This window comes from Pongo abelii, chromosome 12, assembly GCF_028885655.2.
Source record: "Pongo abelii isolate AG06213 chromosome 12, NHGRI_mPonAbe1-v2.0_pri, whole genome shotgun sequence".
NCBI classification, from domain to species: Eukaryota; Metazoa; Chordata; class Mammalia; order Primates; family Hominidae; genus Pongo; species Pongo abelii.
The window spans coordinates 95451992-95473234 of NC_071997.2; the positions used below are offsets into that span (position 1 = coordinate 95451992).

Below are 21243 nucleotides of genomic sequence, written 5' to 3' on the forward strand. Positions count from 1 at the left end.
TTTTAAGTATAATGTGCATGAGAGATATTTGAAGAGTCATTTATTGCATATTTGTATCTTCAATACAGTGTAATAGAAATTATCTTTTTCTTCTTTTTTCTTACCTGGATGCATAGATATAATTTGAATTAAGTTTTTAAATCCCCCCTCCACTTTTCAGGGAAACTATATTCAGTATTCAGGGGACCCACTGCAGGATTTCACTCTAATGAGATTTTTGGATCGATTTGTATACCGAAATCCAAAGCCCCATAAAGGCAAAGGTATGCTTCTATTTAGTGAATTATTTGGCTTTCATTTTTAATACATAATAAACAATATGAGCTTATAACTAGGTTTTGCATTATACTGTCATAATTTTACATTTCAGAAAACACAGATAGTGTTGTGATGCAGCCAAAAAGAAAACATTTTATTAAGGATATTCGTCATCTTCCTGGTAAGTATAAAGCTTAGACAGTTGAAACTGAAAAGACAATATAAGACAAAGATGCGTAAATTATATTATTCTTTGTTCTAATTTATCAGAATAAAACCTGAGCATCAAAGACATTATCCATCTTTTTTTCCAAGAATAGGTATTCTTAAATCTACTGTATCTGACTGGGCCTTTTTTTTTTTTAACTTTATTACAGCAAATTTGAAACATATCCAAAATAAAATAGTATGATGAACCCCCCCCATTACCATCACCCAGCTTTGACAGTTATCACCATTTTATCATCCATAGCTTCATCAACAACCCCTATGTATATAATTATTATTGCTTACAATTCAGACCACCTTAAAGCTCTCTAATATTAGCAGCACAAAAACCCACAGCTGGTTTTGTCACAGAGCATCATTTTAATCTTAATAACCTACTTCTATATTTGCTAGCCATCTTCTGGATCTGAGTCTGTTGTTGTATTCAAAGCAGACATTTCTTTGCATACCAGATCTCATCTCCCTTTTGTTCAGAGACTAGGATTAAATTAGACCTTATAGATCATTTAATTTCCAGTGACTTACTTCACAGAGGTCCAGAGACATAAAAGGATTTACCCACAGTAAGTTAGAATTAAAAGCCAAATCTCCTTTTACTCAGGATGAGTCAGCAGTTTTTATTCTGAAGAGGTAAAACTGATTTCTTGTAGTTCCTTATTTCTTAGTTTTCCTCAGTATAAAGGAAAACTCTGTTTACTTCCAGTTTATTCCCAGAATGGCAAGCATTAATGGCAAGCTTGTCATTTTTTGAGCTGAAAATGACAAGTTTAAAGTGATTATTTATTAAAATAACTCTTTGAATTTTTTATTTCTCTTGAAAGTTGGGTCCTGGATGCAATTGAAGAACAGTAAGAGAACCCTGTTGTTTCACTGTAACTGCACTGACAGCTATGTACTGCCTACTTTATGCTGTAGCCAGTGAAGTTTCAAATGTTGGGTCTTCACACAGACTTTTTCAGAGATTGTCCCTTGCACTCCAGGGTCCCTTCTGTCTACCTTCCTCACAATTCTGAGATTTTTAGAATTACAGATTATGCTGTATTTTGTCTTAAGAGCTTGAGTAACATAAAGGGGATTGCTATATTAAGTTAAAATGTTTAAATTTATTTTTGTAGTGAACAGTAAGGAGTTCCTTGCAAAAGAAGAAAGCCAAATACCAGTGGATGAAGTGTTTTTCCACAGGTACTATACATAATATAGTTTCATTTGGGGAAACTGCTAAAATTTAAATTTTTAGATTTCATAAAATGCTTCATTTTATGAAATAATCTGCTTCAATAATCTACTACTATGTGTTAATAGACCATGGAACATTAGTGGGAGAAGTGGCCTTAGTGTTAAATGCTTCATTTTATGAAATCTAATCAGCATATTTTGAAAAGATCAAAGGATATGTCTATGTTTGTTAAGAAAATTTACAAATCAGTCATTTTGCTAATCTTAATATATCTTAGTAAAACTAAAGTAAATTTGGGAGTTTTGTTAATTTAGCATATAAATTTTGTTTTATGCTTCTGACTTTTTTGAATTTAGCCTTTAATTTCCTTTTATAATAGTTTTCTTTATAGGCTTAAAATCTACCTTTAATATAGATTTATATTATATTAAATACTTTAAGTTTAATATAGTGATAACGCATGGGTAATTTATCCAGACCATGGCCCTTAGAATGGATTCAGAAAAATTCAGTGCACTGCTATAGAAATAAGTCCTAAACCAACTAGTATCATAACCTAATGCCTTATGGTAGTAAAGTACCTCTTATCTCATTTGGTTGACTGGTTAATTAGGTTTGATTTGGCTTGTTTTTTAAAATCATTTAGAATGAATAATTTTGAGGGTTTGATTACATCTGTAAATGGCTAAGTTTTGCTGTATTCTAATATAAGAATAGGGCCGATAAAATATTATCTTTGAAATGTATTACACTTAAAAGATTCCAGCTACTTTTTATTGAGTTAAACTATTTTTTGTATATTAGATACAAATTTCAGTCATTTATTTCCAATTGAGTATATTTAAGATTTTACAGTTGTGGTTTGCCACTGGTCATAGGTGCTTTGATTATAGTAAGATTAGACCTTTAATAAAATTGTCATATATAACATGAATATTATAGGTATTATAAAAAAGTTGCTGTTAAAGAGAAACAAAAACGGGATGCAGATGAAGAAAGTATAGAAGACGTGGATGATGAAGAATTTGAAGAGCTGATTGGTAATTTGTTTTGTTGACTCTTTGTAAAATAATCTACTACTATGTGTTAATAGACCATGGAACATTAGTGGGAGAAGTGGCCTTAGTTTTAAAAAATCATTTAGCTAAGAATATCATGCAAATCACAGTGGAAGATTAAGAAATATTTGGGGCCAGGCGCTGTGGCTCACACCTGTAATCCCAGCACTTTGGCAGGCTGAGGCAGGAAGATTGTTTGAGGTCAGGAGTTCGAGACCAGCCTGGCCAGTATGGTGAAAACCCTGTCTTTACTAAAAACCCCAAAAAATGAGCTGGGCATCGTGGCACGCACCTGTAGTCCCAGCTACTCGAGAAGCAGAGGCACGAGAATCGCTTGAATCCAGGAGTCAGAGGTTGCCGTGAGCCAAGATAACACCACTGCACTCTAGCCTGGGTGACAGAGTGAAACCCTGTCTCAAAAAAAAAAACAAAAGAAAGAAATATTTTTATGATATATGGTAATTCACCCACATTTGCACCAGAAAAATACATGATTTGTGCTTTGGATAGTCCATATAAGAAAACATTTATATTTGCTTAAGTCTATTCAATTGTTACAGCCAAATCTCATGTGAAATAGAAATCCTTTTTACTATTCATAATCTATTATAGTATATCAGTACTAATTGATAGCAATAGCCTACTGTTTGATCTTTTTTATCTTTAATCCACAGAGCTACAGAAATTTTGACTGAAACTTAATAGACTTAAACAAAAAACATGGTAAATTGGAAAGACTTACGCTGATTACACGTTACATATTTTTTTGTTGTTGTTTTTTGGGGTTTTTGTTTGTTTGTTTTGAGACAGGCTCTCTCTGTCTCCCAGGCTGGAGTGCAGTGGCACAATCACAACTCACTGCAGCCCTGCAGCCTAGACCTTCTGGGCTCAGGCGATTTTCCTGCCTCAGCCCCATGGGTAGCTGGGACTACAGGTACCTGCCATGATGCCCAGCTCGTTTGTTTTTGGGTTTTTTTTTTTGTCTTTTTTTTTTTAATAGAGATAGGGTCTTGCCGTGTTGCCCAGGCTGATGATCACTCCACCTCGGCCTCCCAAAGTGCTGGAATTACAAGCATGAGATGTTACATATTGTATCACACCTATTAAAAATGAGCACTTAAGTAGTTCTAATAGAGTACAAAGGACTACAATTGCTAAATATCATTTTATTTGATATTTATCCTCATTCCATAAAAGAACTGTAGAAAGAGCCGAAATTAACTGGATCCTTCTTTAGTTTTGGGATTTAACTAAGATCAGTATTTCACAGGTTTGTATACATTATTAAGACACACTAGCAACAGTTATATTGTTTTGGTGTTCACTTGTCATAAACAGCAAAATCATGACTGTTAGAATAATTGATTCAGATACAAGATGTATGTCAAGCTTGTCATTCTTTGTTGTATCTCACAATTTCTGTATTCTCTGGCAGACACATTTGAAGATGATAACTGTTTCAGCTCTGGAAAGGATGATATGGATTTTGCTGGGTAACATACTTCTATCTTCTCCTTCCTATTTTTCTAGCATTTCCCAAATTGTTGTCCCTCAGAACAGTAGACCACAGAACTATATGATAAAGGGGAAATGTATTCAAGTAAGTTTGGGAAGTGGATACAGTACTTTCATCTTTGACCTTTATAAAGCACGTTATTATTTACTCTGAGCAGTCTGCAAAGCTTTCTCCTTCTAAGTCGTTTAATAGCTACTGCCTTAGTAGTCAACAAAACACTACTTTAGAAAATACTGCCTCCTCTTGTATTACAAGTTGTGTTTTTTTCCAGAAACGTGAAAAAGAGAACAAAAGGAGCTAAGGATAACACATTAGATGAAGATTCAGAAGGTAGTGATGATGAACTTGGTAATCTGGATGACGATGAAGTTTCTTTAGGAAGTATGGGTGATGAAGAATTTGCTGAAGTTGATGAAGATGGAGGAACATTCATGGATGTGTCAGATGATGAAAGTGAGAGCGTTCCAGGTAAGCACTTTTTAAAATAAGACATAAACTGTATCTTCCTCACTTGCTTAGCCTTGTTTGTTTTTCTGCTAAAGGTTTTTAATATAGCCCTGTATTCAAATTAATACTCATGTCAGCCAGAAACTTAAAAGGACCTTTTCGTTCTCCTTTGGAGCTGAAGGGTTTTTATTGTGTGTTATGTGTGTTTTCTTTTAAGCAGCTTTTTGAGCTTTGGACTTTTACTTTAACCAGCAGCTAGCTTCTCTGTACAATACATGTTGAGCTGAAATGCTGCCATTTTTTAATAGTAATTAACAGTTTATAAAAGTTAATCAGTATTCATCATAGCCCAGCATAGATGAAGGTGAATATTTTATCTTGTTGTAAATTAGCAAGGAACACCCAGAATTGTCTCTAGACTGTTGTCTGACCTTTCTGTCCTTTCACATACCTCCAGCATGCACATGTCTGCCCAACATTCTTCTACTTATTCTGAACCACAGCAGAAATTTCTTGTTTTAAGGGGTTTTATATTATTTGGTCTTATTAATGAAGCTATTTAGAAAATTTTATACTTGCACAAAATATTAGAACTGTGCCAATTCTTAGAGTCTTGATCTCAGTCTGTCCTCAAGCCTATGCTAGTGGAATTACAAAACCCACATGGAATAGCAGTATAGTGCCTTACCATCAGAATAAAGATTTTAGCATATCTTGGAGTAATATTTTCCAGTCCTATTGTTTTTAAATTGCTTAATAGCAAATTTTTTCATGTAACAGAACTTGAAGTCCACTCCAAAGTCAGTACTAAGAGAAGCAAGAGAAAAGGTACAGATGATTTTGACTTTGCTGGCTCATTTCAAGGTAAGAAAATGCATTTAATATCTTTTAAAAGCAGTGTCCATGTGAAAGGTGTCATTATCGTTTTGGGAAATGAACTCTCCTAAATTTGGTTAATAAAATTCAGGGGTTGGCGGGGGGTTCTTTTTAAGAAAGATGTTAAGTGGAAATTATTTTCCACATTTTGAATTGTTTCTCGCATTCAAATATCTCTAAATCATCTTTTCATTCACTTTTTTAAAATTTGTTATCACTATTTCAGTTGTTTTTGGGGAACAGGTAGGGTATTTGGTTACATGGGTAAGTTCTTTAGTAGTGATTTCTGAGATTTTGGTGCACCCATCACTCAAGCAGTACACTGCACCCATTGTGTACTCTTATCCCCCACTGCCTCCCACTCTTCCCACCAAGTCCCCAGAGTCCATTATATCATTCTTAAGCCTTTGCATCCTCATTGCTTAGCTCCCATTTATAACTGAAAACATAGAATGTTTGGTTTTCCATTCCTGAATTACTTCGCTTAGAATAATGGTCTCCAGCTCTATTCAGGTTGCTGTGAATGCCATTATTTCTCTCCTTTTCATGGATGAGTAGCATTCCGTGGTATATGTACACCACATTTTCTTTATCCACTCATTAGTTGATGGGCATTTAGGTTGGTTCCATATTTTTGCAATTGCAGATTGTGCTACTATAAATGTGTGTGTTTAAGTGTCTTTTTTATATAATGACTTATTTTCCTCTGGGTAGTACCCAGTGGTGGGATTGCTAGATCAAATGATAGTTCTACTTTCAGTTCTTTAAGGACTCTCCATACTGTTTACCATAGTGGTTGTACTAGTTTACATTCCCACCAGCAGTGTAGAAGTGTTCCCTTATTACCACATCCACGCCAACATCTGAAATGTTTTTTATTTTTAAATTACGGCCATTATTGCAGGAGTAAGGTGGTATTGCACTGTGGCTTTGATTTGCATTTCCCTGATAATTAGGGATGTTGAGCATTTCTTCATATGTTTCTTGACCATTTGTATATCTTTTGAGAATTGTCTGTTCATATCCTTAGCCCACTTTTTGATGGGATTGTTTTTTTCTTGCTGACTTTTTGAGTTCCTTATAGATTCTGGACATTAGTCCTTTCTCGGATGCATAGTTTACGAAGATTTTCTCCCACTCTGTGGATTGTCTGTTTACTCTGCTGATTATTTTGCTATGCAGAAGCTTTTTAGCTTAATTAAGTCCCATCTATTTGTTTTTGTTGCATTTGCATTTAGGTTCTTGGTCATGAACTCTGCTTAAGCCAATGTCCAGAAGAGTTTTTCCAATGTTATCTTCTAGAATTTTTATAGTTTCAGGTCTTAGCTTTAAGTCTTCCATCCATCTTGAGTTTTCTGCTAAGGTGAGAAATGAGGATCCAGTTTAATTCTCCTACATGTGGCTTGCCAGTTATCCCAGCACCATTGGTTCAATAGGGTGTCCTTTCCCCACTTTGTTTTTGTTTACTTTGTCGAAGATCAGATGGTTTTAAGTATTTGGCTTTATTTCTGGGTTCTCTATTCTGTTCCATTGGTCTACGTGCCTGTTTTTGTACAAGTACCATGCTATTTTGGTAACAATAGCCTAGTAGTGTAGTTTGAAGTCGGGTAATAAGATGCCTCCAGATTTGTTCTTTTTGTTTAGTCTTGCTTGGCTATGCAGGCTTTTATTTTGTTCCATATGAATTTCAGGATTGTTTTTTCCTAGTTCTATGAAGAAAGATGATGGCATTTTGATGGGAATTACATTAAATTTATAGATTGCTTTTGGCAGTATGGTCATTTTCACAATATTGATTCTACCCATCCATGAACATGGGATGTGTTTCCATTTGTGTGTGTCTGTGGTTTCTTTCAGCAGTGTTTTGTAGTTTTCCTTTTAGAGATCTTTCACCTCCTTGATTAGGTATATTCCTAAGTATTATTATTATCGTTATTATTATTTTTTTTTTTTTTGGCAGGTGTTGTAAGGGGGGTTGAGTAATTGATTTGATTCTGAGCTTGGTTGCTGTTGGTGTATAGCAGTGCTACTGGTTTGCGTACATTGATTTTGTATCCTGAAACTTTGCTGAATTTATTTATCAGATCTAGGATCTTTTTGGATGGGTCTTTAGGGTTTTCTAGGTATACTATCATATCATCGGTGAATAGTGACAGTTTGACTTCCTCTTTACTGATAATGAATGCCCTTTATTTCTTTCTCTTGTCCAGTTGCACTGGCTAGGATTTCCAGTACTATGTTGAATAGAAGTGGTGAAAGTGGGCATCCTTGTCTTGTTCCAGTTCTCAGGGGGAATGCTTTCAACTTTTCCCTGTTCAGTATAATGTTGGCTATGGGTTTATCATAGATGGCTTTCATTACTTTTAAGGTACGTCCCTTCTATGCCAATTTTGCTGAGGGTTTTAATCATAAAGGATGCTTGATTTTGTCAAATGCTTTTTCTGCATCTATTGAGATGATCATATGATTGTTGTTTTTAATTGTTTATGTGGTGTATCATATTTATTGACTTGCATATGTTAAACCAGCCCTATATCCCTGGCAAGAAACCCACTTGATCATGGTGTATTATCTTTTTGATATGCTGTTGGAGTCGGTTAGCTAGTATTTTGTTGAGGGTTTTTGCATCTGTGTTCATCAGGAATATTGGTCTGTAGTTTTCTTTTGTTATGTCATTTCCTGATTTTGGAATTAGGGTGATATTGGCTTCATTGAATGATTTAGGGAGGATTCCCTCTTTCCCTGTCTTTTGGAATAGTTTCAGTAGGATTGGTACCAGTTCTTTGAATGTCTGATAGAATTCAGCTGTGAATCCATGTGGTCCTGGACTTTGTTTTGTTGGCAATTTTTTTTATTACTGTTTCAGTTGTGCTACTTGTTATTGGTCCGTTCAGAGTTTCTATTTCTTTCTGGTTTAATCTAGAAGGATTGTATATTTCCAGGAATTTATTTTTCTCTGGGGTTTCTAGTTTGTGTGCATAAAGGTGTTCATAGTAGCCTTGAATGATCTTTTGTATTTCTGTGGTATCGGTTGTAGTATCTCCCATTTCGTCTCTAATTGAGCTTATTCGGATCTTCTCTCTTTTTTGGTTAATCTTGCTAATGGTCTACCAATTTTCTTTATTTTTCCACAGAACCAGCTTTTTGTTTCATTTATCTTTTGTAGTGTTTGCTTCAGTTTTATTTAGTTCTGCTCTCATCTTTGTTATTTATTTTCTTCTGCTGGGTTTGAGTTTGATTTGTTCTTGTTTCTCTAGTTCCTTGAGACATGAGCTTATAAGTCTGTTTATGCTCTTTCAGACTTTTTGATGTAGACATTTAATGCTGTGAACTTACTAAATGTAGTGCCACTTTTGCTGTATCCCAGAGGTTTTGATGGGTTGTGTCACTATTGTTCAGTTCAAAAAAATATTTTAATTTCCATCTTGATTTCATTGTTGACACAAAGATCATTCAAGAGCAGATTATTAAATTTCCATGTATTTGTATATAGTTTTGAGGGTTCCTTTTGGAGTTAATTTCCAATTGTATTCCACTGTGGTGTGAGAGGGTACTTGATACAATTTCAGTTTTCTTAAGTTTATTGAGACTTGTTTTGTGGCCTACCATATGGTCTGTCCTTGAGAATGCTCCGTGTGCTGAAGAAAATAATGTATATTCTGCAGTTTTTGGGTAGAATGTTCCATAGGTATCTGTTAAGTCCATTTGTTCTAGGGTATAGTTTAAGTCCCTTGTTTCTTTGTTGACTTTCTGTCTTGATGACCTGTCTAGGGCTGTCAGTGGAGTATTGAAGTCACCCACTATTATTGTGTTGCCATCTATCTAATTTCTTAGGTCTAGTAATAGTTTTGTAAATTTGGGAGCTCTGGTGGTAGGTGCATATATATATTTTGGATTATGACATTTCTTGTTGGACTAATCGTTTTACTAGTATGTAATGTCCCTCTTTGTCTTTTTTTAACTGTTGTTGCTTTAAAGTCTGTTTTGTCTGATAGAAGAATAGCTACTCCTGCTTGCTTTTGGTTTCCATTTGCATGGAATATCTTTTCCCACCCCTTTACCTTAAGTTTATGTGAGTCCTTATGTGTTAGGTGAGTCTCCTGAACACAGCAGATTCTTGGTTGGTGGTCCAATCTGACATTCTGTATCTTTTAAGAGGAGCATTTAGGCCATTTACATCCAACGTTAGTATTTGAGATGTGAGGTACTGTTCTATTCGTCATGCTAGTTGTTGCTTGAATACTTTGATTTTGTTGTTTTTTCATTGTGTTATTTTATAGGCCCTGTGAGATTTGGGTTTTAAGAAGGCTCTATTTTGGTGTAGTTCAAGGTTTTGTTTCAAGATTTAGAATTCCTAGGCTGAGTGTAGTGGCTCACGCCTATAATCCCAGCACTTTGGGAGGCCCAGGAGGGCATCACCTGAAGTCAGGAGTTCAAGACCAGCCTGGCCAACATGGCAAAACCCCATCTCTACAAAAAAATTAAAAAATTAGCCGGACATGTTGGTAAGCCCCTATAATCCCAGCTACTCAGGAGGCTGAGGTACAAAAATCACTTGAACCCATTAGGCAGAGGTCGCAGTGAGCCAAGATCGCACCACTGCATTCCAGCCTGGGCGACAGAGCAAGATTCCATCTCAAAAAAAGAAACAAAAAACAAAGATTCAGAACTCCTTTCAGCATTTCTTATAGTGCTGGCTTGGTAGTGGCGAATTCTCAGCATAGATATCTCTCCTTCATTTATGAAGCTTAGTTTTGTTGGATACCTTTTAAGGAGACTAAACACGTCGCCACACGCTGTTCTGTCCATCCATGTGGGAGCTTCACGTTAGTCCTGTCCCCTTATCTGCCATTTTCCTCCTCAGCACAGCAGATCAACATGTTTACCTCTTCTGTTTTGTTCTCTCCAGGGCCCCAGCAGATTGGATGGTGCCCACTCACATTTGAATGCAGATATTCCTTACCTAGTCCAGAGATTCACATGCTAATCTCTGCTCATTCATTTTTAAACCATTCAATTATAAAAGCCTTGGATTTTTCAGACACCTGTTATCTTTTTATTTTCTCAACCATTATTTGCCATTTGACCCTTGCAATAATCCATGCTCCTTTATTATGATACAAACTCTTCTTTCTGCTAATTGTTTTTTAACATTTTTAAAAGTATTATCTTACAAGATTCTGCTTCATAGGGTAACACAAGGTGCTAATAAAAGAAAAAAGTGCTGTATCAGATGACAGCGTCTTAAGATTTTTGATAAAAATGTAGAAAGCACTGTACATACTTTGCCTCCAGTGCCTCTCTGGCTTCTGCTTACTGCTAAATACTGATGACTAAAAATAGATCTGCAGTTAAATAATAATAATGTTTTAAAAAGTTTCATGCACGTCCGTATGAAGAGACCACCAAACAGGCTTTGTGTGAACAACAAGGCTGTTTATTTCACCTGGGTGCAGGCGGGCTGGGTCCAAAAAGAGAGTCAGCGAAGGGAGATAGGGGTGGGGCCATTTTATAGGATTTGGGTAGGTAAAGGAAAATTACAGTCAAAGGGGGTTGTTCTGTGCCTGGCAGGAGTGGGGGTCACAAGGTGCTCATAGGGGAGCTTTTGAGCCAGGATGAGCCAGGAGAAGGAATTTCACAAGATAATGTCATCAGTTAAGGCAGGAACAGGCCATTTTCACTTCTTTTGTGGTGGAATGTCATCAGTTAAGGCAGGAACCGGCCATCTGGATGTGTACGTGCAAGTCACGGGATATGATGGCTTAGCTTGGGCTCAGAGGCCTGACAAAAAGTTTCATTTACATATTGGTAGTAGTCTTTCAGAGCCTCATGCCTACAAAATTTTATCAGCTCTTTCAAACACTGCTGTCAATTTCATAGTCCCCCTAATAACTAGATGATTTAACTGATACATATTTAAATTATAACATGTTATCTTCCAGATTTTGTCTTCCCTTGAGTATCCAAGATCATGTTTTAATATTAGCATAAGATGAGATATAGGCAGTTTTTCTCAAGACCATCCCACAGAAAAGTGTTGCTTTACTTCAAGTTCTACTGAGCCTTTTATTAAACGATGCTGGTAAAAGGAATTTGAGGAGAAGAAAATTTTTTTTTAATGTTAAAAAAGATGCGCTCTCAGCTTGTTTCAAATAGTAAAGTACTGTTTCAGAAGACATTAGCCTGAAAGGATTTCAAATCTCAATTGATAATAGTTTTGGATGCAGATTAAAGAATACCCAACAGAATTGATTGAAACAAAAAGAGGCAAGGAATTTTAAACAGATTTATTAATTGATTCAGATGTATTAATTTACTAATTGATCACCCTACATTTACAGGTGTTAGAGTAGATATCCTTAAGAATAAACATACCTTATAGAAACTTTAATCAGCCTGGGCAACACAATGAGACCCCATCTCTACAAAAAATCAAAATGGCTGGGCGCAGTGGCTCACGCCTGTAATCCCAGCACTTTGGGAGGCCAAGGCAGGTAAATCACAAGGTCAAGAGATCAAGACCATCCTGGCCAACATGATGAAACCCCATCTCTACTAAAATACAAAAGTTAGCTTGGCGTGGTGGCACGCACTTGTAGGCCCAGCTACTTGGGAGGCTGAGGCAGGAGAATCGCTTGAACCCAGGAGGCAGAGGTTACAGTGAGCCGAGATCGCGCCCCTGTACTCCAGCCTGGCAACAAAGCGAGACTCTGTCTCAAAAAAAAAAATCAAAAATTAGCCAGGCATGGTGTTACATACTTGAGGCTGAGGTTGGGGGTGGGGGCGGGATAAAAGAAACTTTAAGAAACAGTACAGTACAGAAGTGCCTACTCGTTGAGGTCACAGATACATCACTACAGGATGAATAAAACCCAAAAAAACCTTCCTAATGCATGCAAATGTGTATTATACAGCTGTTAAGTAACATACATATCACCTTAATAAAAATCAAAATGAAATGTTTTAGAAACTATTTTATCAAAAGTGGCTCTGATACAAAGACTTGTACATGATTGTTCATAGCAGCACTATTAATGCTAAAAAGTGGACACAACCTAAATGTCCATTAACTGATAAGTAAAATGTGGTATATCCATACAATGGAATATTATGTAGCCCACAACATGGCATGGAGTACTACAACATGGATGAGCCTCAAAAACGTTATGCTAAATGAAAAAAGTCAGATATAGGAAACCACATGTCATATGATCCCATTTATATGAAATAGCCAGAAAAGGCAAGTTATAGAAACAAGATAGATTGGAGATGGGTTGGAGGACTACAAATGGCACCAGGGATCTTTTGAAGTTGATGGAAATGTTCTAAAATCAGACTGTGGTTGTGGTTGAACAAGTCTGTAAATTTACTAAAATGCGTTAATACACTTAAAACAGCTGAATGTTATGCATCTGTATTTAGTAAAGCTCTTTTTAAAATATGGCTCTACTACTGCTAGAGACACTGATATCAAAGATGCAGAGTTTGAATAATTGTTTCAGGAAAAGAGACTTTTCGGGAAAAGTTTATATATTCAGTACTACAGATAAGTTTTTTTTTTTTTAAAGGAGAACCTCTTTTGGTGTTATAAACAGAACTTCATTTAATAGCATAATAAACATACTTTCAGTCAATTTCTTTACAATCTAAAGACCCCTGAACTAAATTTTATGTTTTGTCTTAAGTATTTCAAAACCCATCCATGTCAAACTGATAATTTTACTATTACTTGATACTATGTTATTTCCCTTATGGGTAAACTTCGATCAGTGGCCAAATCTGAAAAGCCAGAAGACACTCTTGTCATCTGAACAGTTATATTAGGATGTTAGCTTTTTGAAAATATTATATACTAACTCTTAAATTATATTTAAATGCCAGCTACCCAATGGTGCTAGAAGATTATTGCAATTGTTTTTACCCAAGTATAATTTTTAAAATAAAATCATGTTGCATTGCATTTTTCTAAAATCATTAGATTTATAATTGAATAATGTAGACTTACAATTTTTTTTAGGGCCAAGAAAAAAGAAAAGAAACTTAAATGATTCCAGCCTATTTGTATCTGCTGAAGAGGTAAGGCTAATGTACTGTTTTAAGAAGCTAGCTATTCTACATTATTTTTAGTTTTCTAATAAATTTATCTTTTTTGTTTAAGTTTGGCCATCTATTGGATGAAAATATGGGATCCAAGTTTGATAACATTGGCATGAATGCCATGGCTAACAAAGATAATGCAAGTAAGTAACTCAAATTTTTTTATTGATGTTTTAAAAATAGCTTTGGCTTGGAACTTCAGAAGATAGGAAATTTTTGTTATTTTATTTATTCATTTATTTATTTTTTTTGAGACAGCGTCTCACTCCCTCGCCCAGGCTGGAATGCAGTGGCATGATCTTGGTTCACTGCAACCTCCATCTCCCAGGTTCAAGCAATTCTGCTGCCTTAGCCTCCCAAGTAGCTGGGATTACAGGCATGCACCACCACACCCAGTTAATTTTTGTATTTTTAGTAGAGAGGGGGTTTCACCATGTTGGCCAGGCTGGTCTCGAACTCCTGACCTCAAGTGACCTGCCTGCCTCGGCCTCCCAAAGTGCTGAGATTACTGGCGTGAGCCACCGTGCCTGGCTGATAGGAATATTTTGGAAAGACCTTTTCATGGTACTTTACAACCTGAAAGGAATGGCTTTTTCTTCTCTCAGGAGAACATGTAAGATTAACAAGTATTTAGACTACAGAAAAAAAAAAAAAAAAAAAAAAAAAAAAACCTTGCAGACTACAAAAATTACTTTTTTTTAGGGAAGTGGGCCATTTTTATATAGCATGAGTTTGCTAAGTAACTTTACATGTTTATAGACATTTTAACTATTTCTGATATTGATTGTTACTGGTTTTTATTTCACCAGTAAAAGTGCTTGGGGAGAGAAAATCTTCAGAACATTTGTTTCTTTTCCTTCCTTAGTCATTTCTTTTTGAAACACTAATCTTTGACAACAAATATGAGAAGAAAAGCAACAAACAAGCAGTGGGTTTGTATAGTGGGTGGGAAACCGCAGGCCAAGGCAGGCTAGAAGTTCCTGTGACTCAGCAGCATGTTCTGTGGGACCACCAAGAGTCTACAGTGTGGTAGTACACTCATCTTTTCTTCTTCTCCCAAAGGTCTCAAACAGCTTAGATGGGAGGCTGAACGTGATGACTGGCTACACAACAGAGATGCAAAAAGTATCATCAAGAAAAAGAAACATTTTAAAAAGAAGAGGATTAAAACCACTCAAAAAACTAAAAAGCAAAGGAAATGAGTTATTAATGTAAATTATAGATTAAAATTCTACTTACATCTAATTTTTGCTGTTCAACCATGTTTTTTGGTCTAGCTCTCTGATTCCATACATTCCAGACTTCTCAGTGGATTTGTAATAAACTATAAATAAAAATAGCTCTCATTTATAAAGTCATGTGGAAACATTGTTAAAATTAAATGTATTGAAAAAAACAACTTCTTTTTTCCATATTGCTACATAACAAAATGAAAAAGAGGACAGTAGGATTACAGACTTCACATATAAGTCCTGGCGTCTCTAATCATTGTAATGAGCACTATTTCGTCTAACTACATGATGTCATCTTGTTCAGTCTTTATCTACTTGACAGAGAAAGAGACAGCTCCAAGAAGTTAGCAAACCTGAGATGAAACTGATCTTTTAAAACCAAAGGTTTAAACTGTGGTTTGATTCTATCACCTCATACATGAATGATTGCACAGTTTACATTCTTAACCACTAGAAGAATTCAGAATCCAGCCCATTACCTAATTCTCCTCTCACTAGAATAGATGAGAATTTAGTCTCAGAAGAACTAAAATAGATGTGAATAGTATTGTTAGAAATTCCTTGTAAAGAAATTACTACTTAATTTATAGGTTACCTGAAGAAGTTGTTTTATACTTATTTTTACTTAAGGAAAAACATACCTTCCAAGATGAAGGGATATTTCTTGCTCATTGTTTGCCTGAAATCTGATGGAAAAAAGGATGTCTTGAAATTAGATATGAACAGAAATTCATTATATTAACACAGCCACAATTTAATGCTAGCTTTAGGGTCCATATGATGGGAACCATATAGATTAGAAATTTGTTTTAAGGTCTTTCTGATAATCCAGGAATGATCTCCTTTTGTTTTTTTTGAGTCAGGATCTCTCTCCCTGTTGCCCAGGCTGCAGTTCAGTGGCACAGTCACAGTCCACCACTGCCTAGACCCCCCTAGGCTGGGCTCAAGGGAGCCTCCTGCCTCAACCTCCCGAGTAGGTGGGACTACAGGAGCACACCACCATGCCCAGCATTTTTTTTTTTTCTTAAGATACAGGGTCTTGCTATGTGCAGTCCAGACTGAGCTCAAGCAGTCCTTCCACCTTGGCCTCCCAAAGTGCTTGAATTACAAGTGCAAGCCATCACACCCAGCTATGACCACTTTTTAAAACTGATCCCAAGCTTTAATTTGTTTTTAAATACTGTTGGTATGTTTTTTAAATACCCTTCCTTAGAGTTTAAAAGAAAAGGGATTTTGTGAGTATCCAGTAGCATCTTGGTACAGAGTTCCAACAAAGTACACTGAGGAAGACTGGCAAGTTTCAAAGATGGCTATCACGCCAGGTCTATTCCCTGTTTTAGGGAAAAATCACTTCCTAACTTAAAAAGTTGAGGGCTCTAATATAAAATTTCCCCAAGAAAAATGTTAAAGCACTTTCAGCCATAGCATGTGAAAGTCTTTTATTGCCCACTGTTGATGCCCAGGAAGAATACTATAGCCTGAGAAAACTGGTTACTCAGAAAACAGCAATACCAGTTACTTTCTTAGTCTATCAAACAATGAAGTGTAATGGGCAGGCTAAGTTTCCTCCATCTGTGCTCCCAAACTAAGCCAGACCAAGGACACTTGCTCTACCCTCCCCAATAGTAAAACCCATGGAGGTATGAAATTTTTTCCTTAGCCCACAAACAAAATTTTTAAGGGAGAAGTGAGAGTGATCTAGTCCACAATAATGAATACTTTGATTCCTGTTCTGCCCATAAAAATGTCTAATATCTTGAATCTGAAGAACCAATTTCTCCAAAAATGCCATTGCCATTTAACACATAAAATGGATTAGCAAAACTATACCCCTTTAGAAAGCATTAACTTCTGAATTATGATTACCTTGGCTTGTGTGCATCTTGCTAAACAAAAAATATGCTCCAAAAACGCCTACAAGTTCGGCTACCAAAACTCCTTTAAAGATCTTCTTTGCTAGTGGTTCCAAAGTACGGGCCATCCTAAATTTAACAATAACAGATATGTGTAAACCTGAATGAACATATTTAAACTACTCTTATGATTTCTCTAATAAATTCATTCCCACAGTTTGAATGGCTTCTCTGTATGGGAGTAAGACCAATACTATGGTATACTTTTTTGGTTTAGACATCCTACATACCTGGTTTTCAAACTCCATGCCTGAGGGGCATGATGAACCAAAGACAAAACTGGATAAAGCACAGGAAAGAGATAAAATGCAAGAAAGCATTGTAAAAAGAACAATTTATGGAACTAAAATTTTTTAATTGTGTAGGAAAACAGAATGGGGAAGATAGGTTAAGTTAATTTTTTAGCTGCACTGGGAATTAAGAAATAATCTAAATGGACACAATATGTAAACAGCTCTTTGTAAAGTGCCCTACAAAAGTAAGATCTTTCTCAAGTGGTTCTACACTTTCTAAGGGGCTGGAGTTCTTCATTTATTAATACAACATATACTATTATATATACTATATATGTATATTATAGATAGTATATATATCCTATATACTGATACATACTAATAATACAACATATACTAAACTATTAATACAACATAAACTGTGCCATAGTTCAGGCATTTGGAGTGCAGTGGTACAATCTCAGCTCACTGGGGCTCAAACAATCCTCCCACCTCAGCCTCCCGAGCAGCTGGGACCACTGGCATGCCTGGCTATTTTTTTGTATTTTTTGTATTTTAGTAGACACAGGGTCTCACCATGTTGCCCAGATTGGTCTCGAACTCGTGAGCTCAAGCAATCCGCCCACCTCAGCCTCCCAAAGTGCTGGGATTACAGGCATGAGCCAGTAATCTGCCCTTTCGCAGACACGCAGTAATTTTTATACAAATGAGGGCAGGGGGTGGAAACTGATTGGGTGATGAACCAATTAAGTGGCAAAACTACAGACCGGTTAGATCTTGATAGTCTTCCTTTAAAAGCTAATCAGGAAAAAGCGTTTGTGTCATTATTCTTTTTCAAATTAAAGTAAAAGATAACAAGCTAAGAAAACAGAATATAAGACTTACTGAAGACATTAATGTAAACCCAAGTTTTTAGTCAGCCTCCTTATAACCTCAAAGTCCAGAAGAGGAGAACCCCTTGTTTTTCAGATTTTTCTATTGTCCTATGTGTGCTCTTTTGTCCTCAATCCCAGCTCACTGCTGTCAGGTGTTTTACTCCATTCACTTCCGACCCCTTTTCAATGCCTGACGGTGGGTGTAATCAAATAATCTTCCTTTTGTAGGATTATTCTAATATCTTACCAGGTGGCCCTCCCCACCACCCCCCAAATTCCCTCATTTTGATAATGTGATCACCCCGGGGACCAAAAGATTAAAACTTTATTATTCTTATTTAAAAGAAATGAAGCAAAGAAATTTACAAAGTAATTCATATACAACCAAGAGGCAGTTGAGTGGTGGGAAGGGACAGTTGTTTTGCTCCATTCACTACAATGCTGTACATGACTGACAGAAAATAAGTCATGCTCAGTACAGATGCCTCTCTTGGGGTTATTTTTATTTTTTTTTTTATTTTTGGAGATACGGTCTCGCTCTGTCGCCCAGGCTGGAGTGCAGTGGCGCGATCTTGGCTCACTGCAACCTCCGCCTGCCGGATTCAAGCAATTCTCTTGCCTCGGCCTCCCCAGTAGCTGGGAGCTGGGAATCCCGCCACCAGGCCCAGCAAATTTTTTGTATTTTAGTAGAGACGGATTTCACCCTGTTGCCCAGGGTGGTCTCCAACTCCTGAGCTCAGGCAATCTGCAGGCCTCGGCCTCCCAAAGTGCTAGGATTACAGGCGTGGGCCACCGCGCCTGGCCTATTTTTATTTTTTTGAGACTGGGTCTTGCTGTCTCCCAGGCAGGAGTGCAGTGGCGCGATCTTGGCTCACTGCAACCTCCGACTCCCGGGTTCAAGTGATTCTCCTGCCTCAGCCTCCCCAGTAGCTGGTATTATAGGCGTGTGCCACCACGTCTGGCTAATTTTTTATATGTTTAGTAGAGACGAGGTTTCACCGTGTTGGCTAGGCTAACTTCCTACCTCAAGTGATCCTCCCGCCTCGGCCTCCCAAAGTGCTGGTATTACAGGCGTGTGCCGCCACGCCCGGCCTCTTGGGGTTATTTTTAGTGTTCAAGGGATGAACAAAGACCGCCTGCAGCCAGTTCCATTATTCAAGGAATCGAAGTAAAATTTTGTTTTAAGAGAGGGTGATGCTAAGAAATAAAGTCCATCTGTAGGCCAGGGTTAAAAGAAAAGAAAATAAAGTGCGAATGATACTGTACGGCTGCCTTGGTGTATAGTGGTGAGCACAGCTGCCTCCAAATAACACCGTACAACAAAGTATTTACCTTTCTAAAAATACACATACGTTTTGCACTCCGAGGCTCTCGGCTTCAGGAGGCTGATAAAACTTCAAGTCCCTTTGCTACACACCACCAGGGACACACCTGTCCACCCACAAATAAGTGAGGTTTACTAGCTGCGGAAAGGGAGACACGGCAGACCAGCGCCTGCCTTCTCAGCACAGGGACAGGCATCATTCCGGGAAGTTTAGGTGAAGTTTAACACGAAGCCGCCTCTGACAGATTCGGAACAGGGCTGTATGTCATGCAGTTAACATCACACGGGGCTGAGAAGCTGACTCGGGGACACAAGCTCAAGCCAAATGTGCAATGCTGGGTCGGAAGCCCCTTATGCCGGGCTGCGCTCCAAGGAATCGGGGCTGCTTCCCTGGGAGGGGCGGCCTCCCAGCTCAGCGTCTGCAGGCTACGCGGTTTCAAGCAGCAACGATTCTCCCAGTCTAGCTGTGCAGAGGACGACTTTTCGGCAGAGGCCGAGAGCTGGCCGCCTCCGCTCCCCCGGCCCCCGGCTCCTGCCGCGGTTCCCACCCAGCTCCCGCTTCCCCCGGTTCCCTGGGGCCCTCGGCTGCCCTCAGCGCTCCCCTAGCCCGCGGAACGCTCGGCCCGGGCCTACAGGCGACACGCGCGGGCACGCACGGAGCACGGCCCAGCAGCCAGACCACGGTCGCCCAGCGACCCGGAAATACTCGCCTCCAGTGAATTAAGGCAGTGACACCTGCCTATCCTCCACATGCCCCCAGAACTGTAATGAGGCCCCACGCAGAAGCCCGCCCCACTCTCGTCGCACTAGGGACCCCGAAATCCGACCACCCATAGGAAGCCACTCGCCGAAGTCTCACCTGAGGTGCGTTCAAGGGGGACTGCGCATGCGCAACGGTTGGCGACGCTCCACCCCTTCCGTTGTCGGCTCCGCCCCCACATTCGTAATTACTATTAATTGTACTCTGACCGCGACCGGAACCTAACTGCCCTCTATGTGCATTATTTTACGGAATATTCGCAATAATACATGCAACAGATGCTGAGTGTATCTCATTTTACGGAGAAAGCAAGAGGCTTACACTGCCCACAATCGCACCGTTAGTAAAATCAGAATTCACATTTGAACCCAGGACACTGACTACGTGTAGCCTCTTCTGAGTCGTTTTTCTAACACCCTGAAACTTAAAGTGTGATAGTCTCAGAGGACTACCAACATAAGCATCACCTGAAAACTTGTTAGAAATGAAGAACTAGGCCGGGCGCGGTGGCTCACGCCTATAATCCCAGCACTTTGGGAGGCCTAGATGGGAGGATCACGACATCAGGAGACCGAGACCATCCTGGCTAACACGGTGAAACCCCGTCTCTACTAAAAATACGTTTAAAAAAAAAATAGCTGGGCGTAGTGGCATGCACCTGTAGTCCCAGCTACCGGGGAGTCTGAGGCAGGAGAATCGCTTGAACCTGGGAGGCGGAGGTTGCAGTGAGCTGAGATCGCGCCACTGCACTCCAGCCTGGGCGACAGAGTGAGACTCTGTCTCAAAAAAAAAAAAAAGAAAATGCAGAACTACTGAATCTGAAACTGCATTTTAGCCAGATCCCTAAAGAATTCGTTTGCAAAGTAACACTTGAGAAGGTGCAAAGGAGACATGGAAACAGAGAAAAGAAAAAGAATATAAAAGTATATTGAAGTACCGTGTGCAAGACAAAGCCTGGAACACCCAAAACAGACACAGATCTACCTTCATCGAAGTTCTAGTCTAGTTAGGGGTATTTACCACAAATAACTAATGAAAAGTACACAATGATAAGGGCCTTGCTTCTAATCCGAGGAATCTGTAAAGGTTTTAGAGAAGGGGTGATAGCTGGAGCTAACTCTGTCCATGCCAAGTAAAGGAAGTGCCTCTGCAAGGTGCTCTGTGATTGCCCTAATTTTCCTATCTAACACCCGCCCCACCCCTAGTCCAGCCCATCTGGTTCATCTGTGTAACTAAAGCATCATAAATT

At 38.2% G+C, this 21243-nt stretch overlaps 2 protein-coding genes across 7 annotated transcripts in view; one reads left to right on the top strand and one right to left on the bottom strand.

The window, feature by feature from the left end:
• CEBPZ (CCAAT enhancer binding protein zeta) overlaps positions 1-15015 on the top strand; it is a 30387-nt gene extending 15372 nt beyond the window's left edge. Inside the window, exons 7-16 of the mRNA XM_002812123.6 lie at positions 161-263; positions 371-439; positions 1602-1668; positions 2606-2703; positions 4157-4214; positions 4509-4705; positions 5465-5548; positions 13578-13636; positions 13719-13800; positions 14720-15015. Of these exons, the coding sequence (XP_002812169.2) occupies positions 161-263; positions 371-439; positions 1602-1668; positions 2606-2703; positions 4157-4214; positions 4509-4705; positions 5465-5548; positions 13578-13636; positions 13719-13800; positions 14720-14859 (957 nt within the window). The 3' untranslated portion in view covers positions 14860-15015. The remainder of the gene's footprint in view (positions 1-160; positions 264-370; positions 440-1601; positions 1669-2605; positions 2704-4156; positions 4215-4508; positions 4706-5464; positions 5549-13577; positions 13637-13718; positions 13801-14719) is intronic.
• CEBPZOS (CEBPZ opposite strand) lies at positions 156-20160 on the bottom strand. 6 transcript variants are annotated; one of them, XR_008522450.2, is made up of 6 exons: positions 19974-20102; positions 16756-16871; positions 15531-15575; positions 14897-14981; positions 3014-3131; positions 156-466 (listed from the first exon to the last, which is right to left on the bottom strand). XR_008522450.2 is itself a non-coding variant. In XM_054548227.2 (5 exons), exons 1-4 carry the CDS (start codon positions 20066-20068, stop codon positions 14899-14901), a joined length of 339 nt encoding a protein of 112 aa, XP_054404202.1. In that variant the 5' UTR covers positions 20069-20087; the 3' UTR covers positions 156-3131; positions 14897-14898. The 6 variants fall into 6 exon arrangements, 5 of the variants coding, with proteins under 5 accessions (XP_054404202.1, XP_024097789.1, XP_024097788.1 ...); XM_054548227.2 differs by having other exon boundaries at positions 156-3131; positions 19974-20087; XM_024242021.3 differs by lacking the exons at positions 156-466; positions 3014-3131 and adding an exon at positions 13073-14760 and having other exon boundaries at positions 20094-20160.
• Between the last annotated feature and the right edge of the window lie 1083 nt (positions 20161-21243).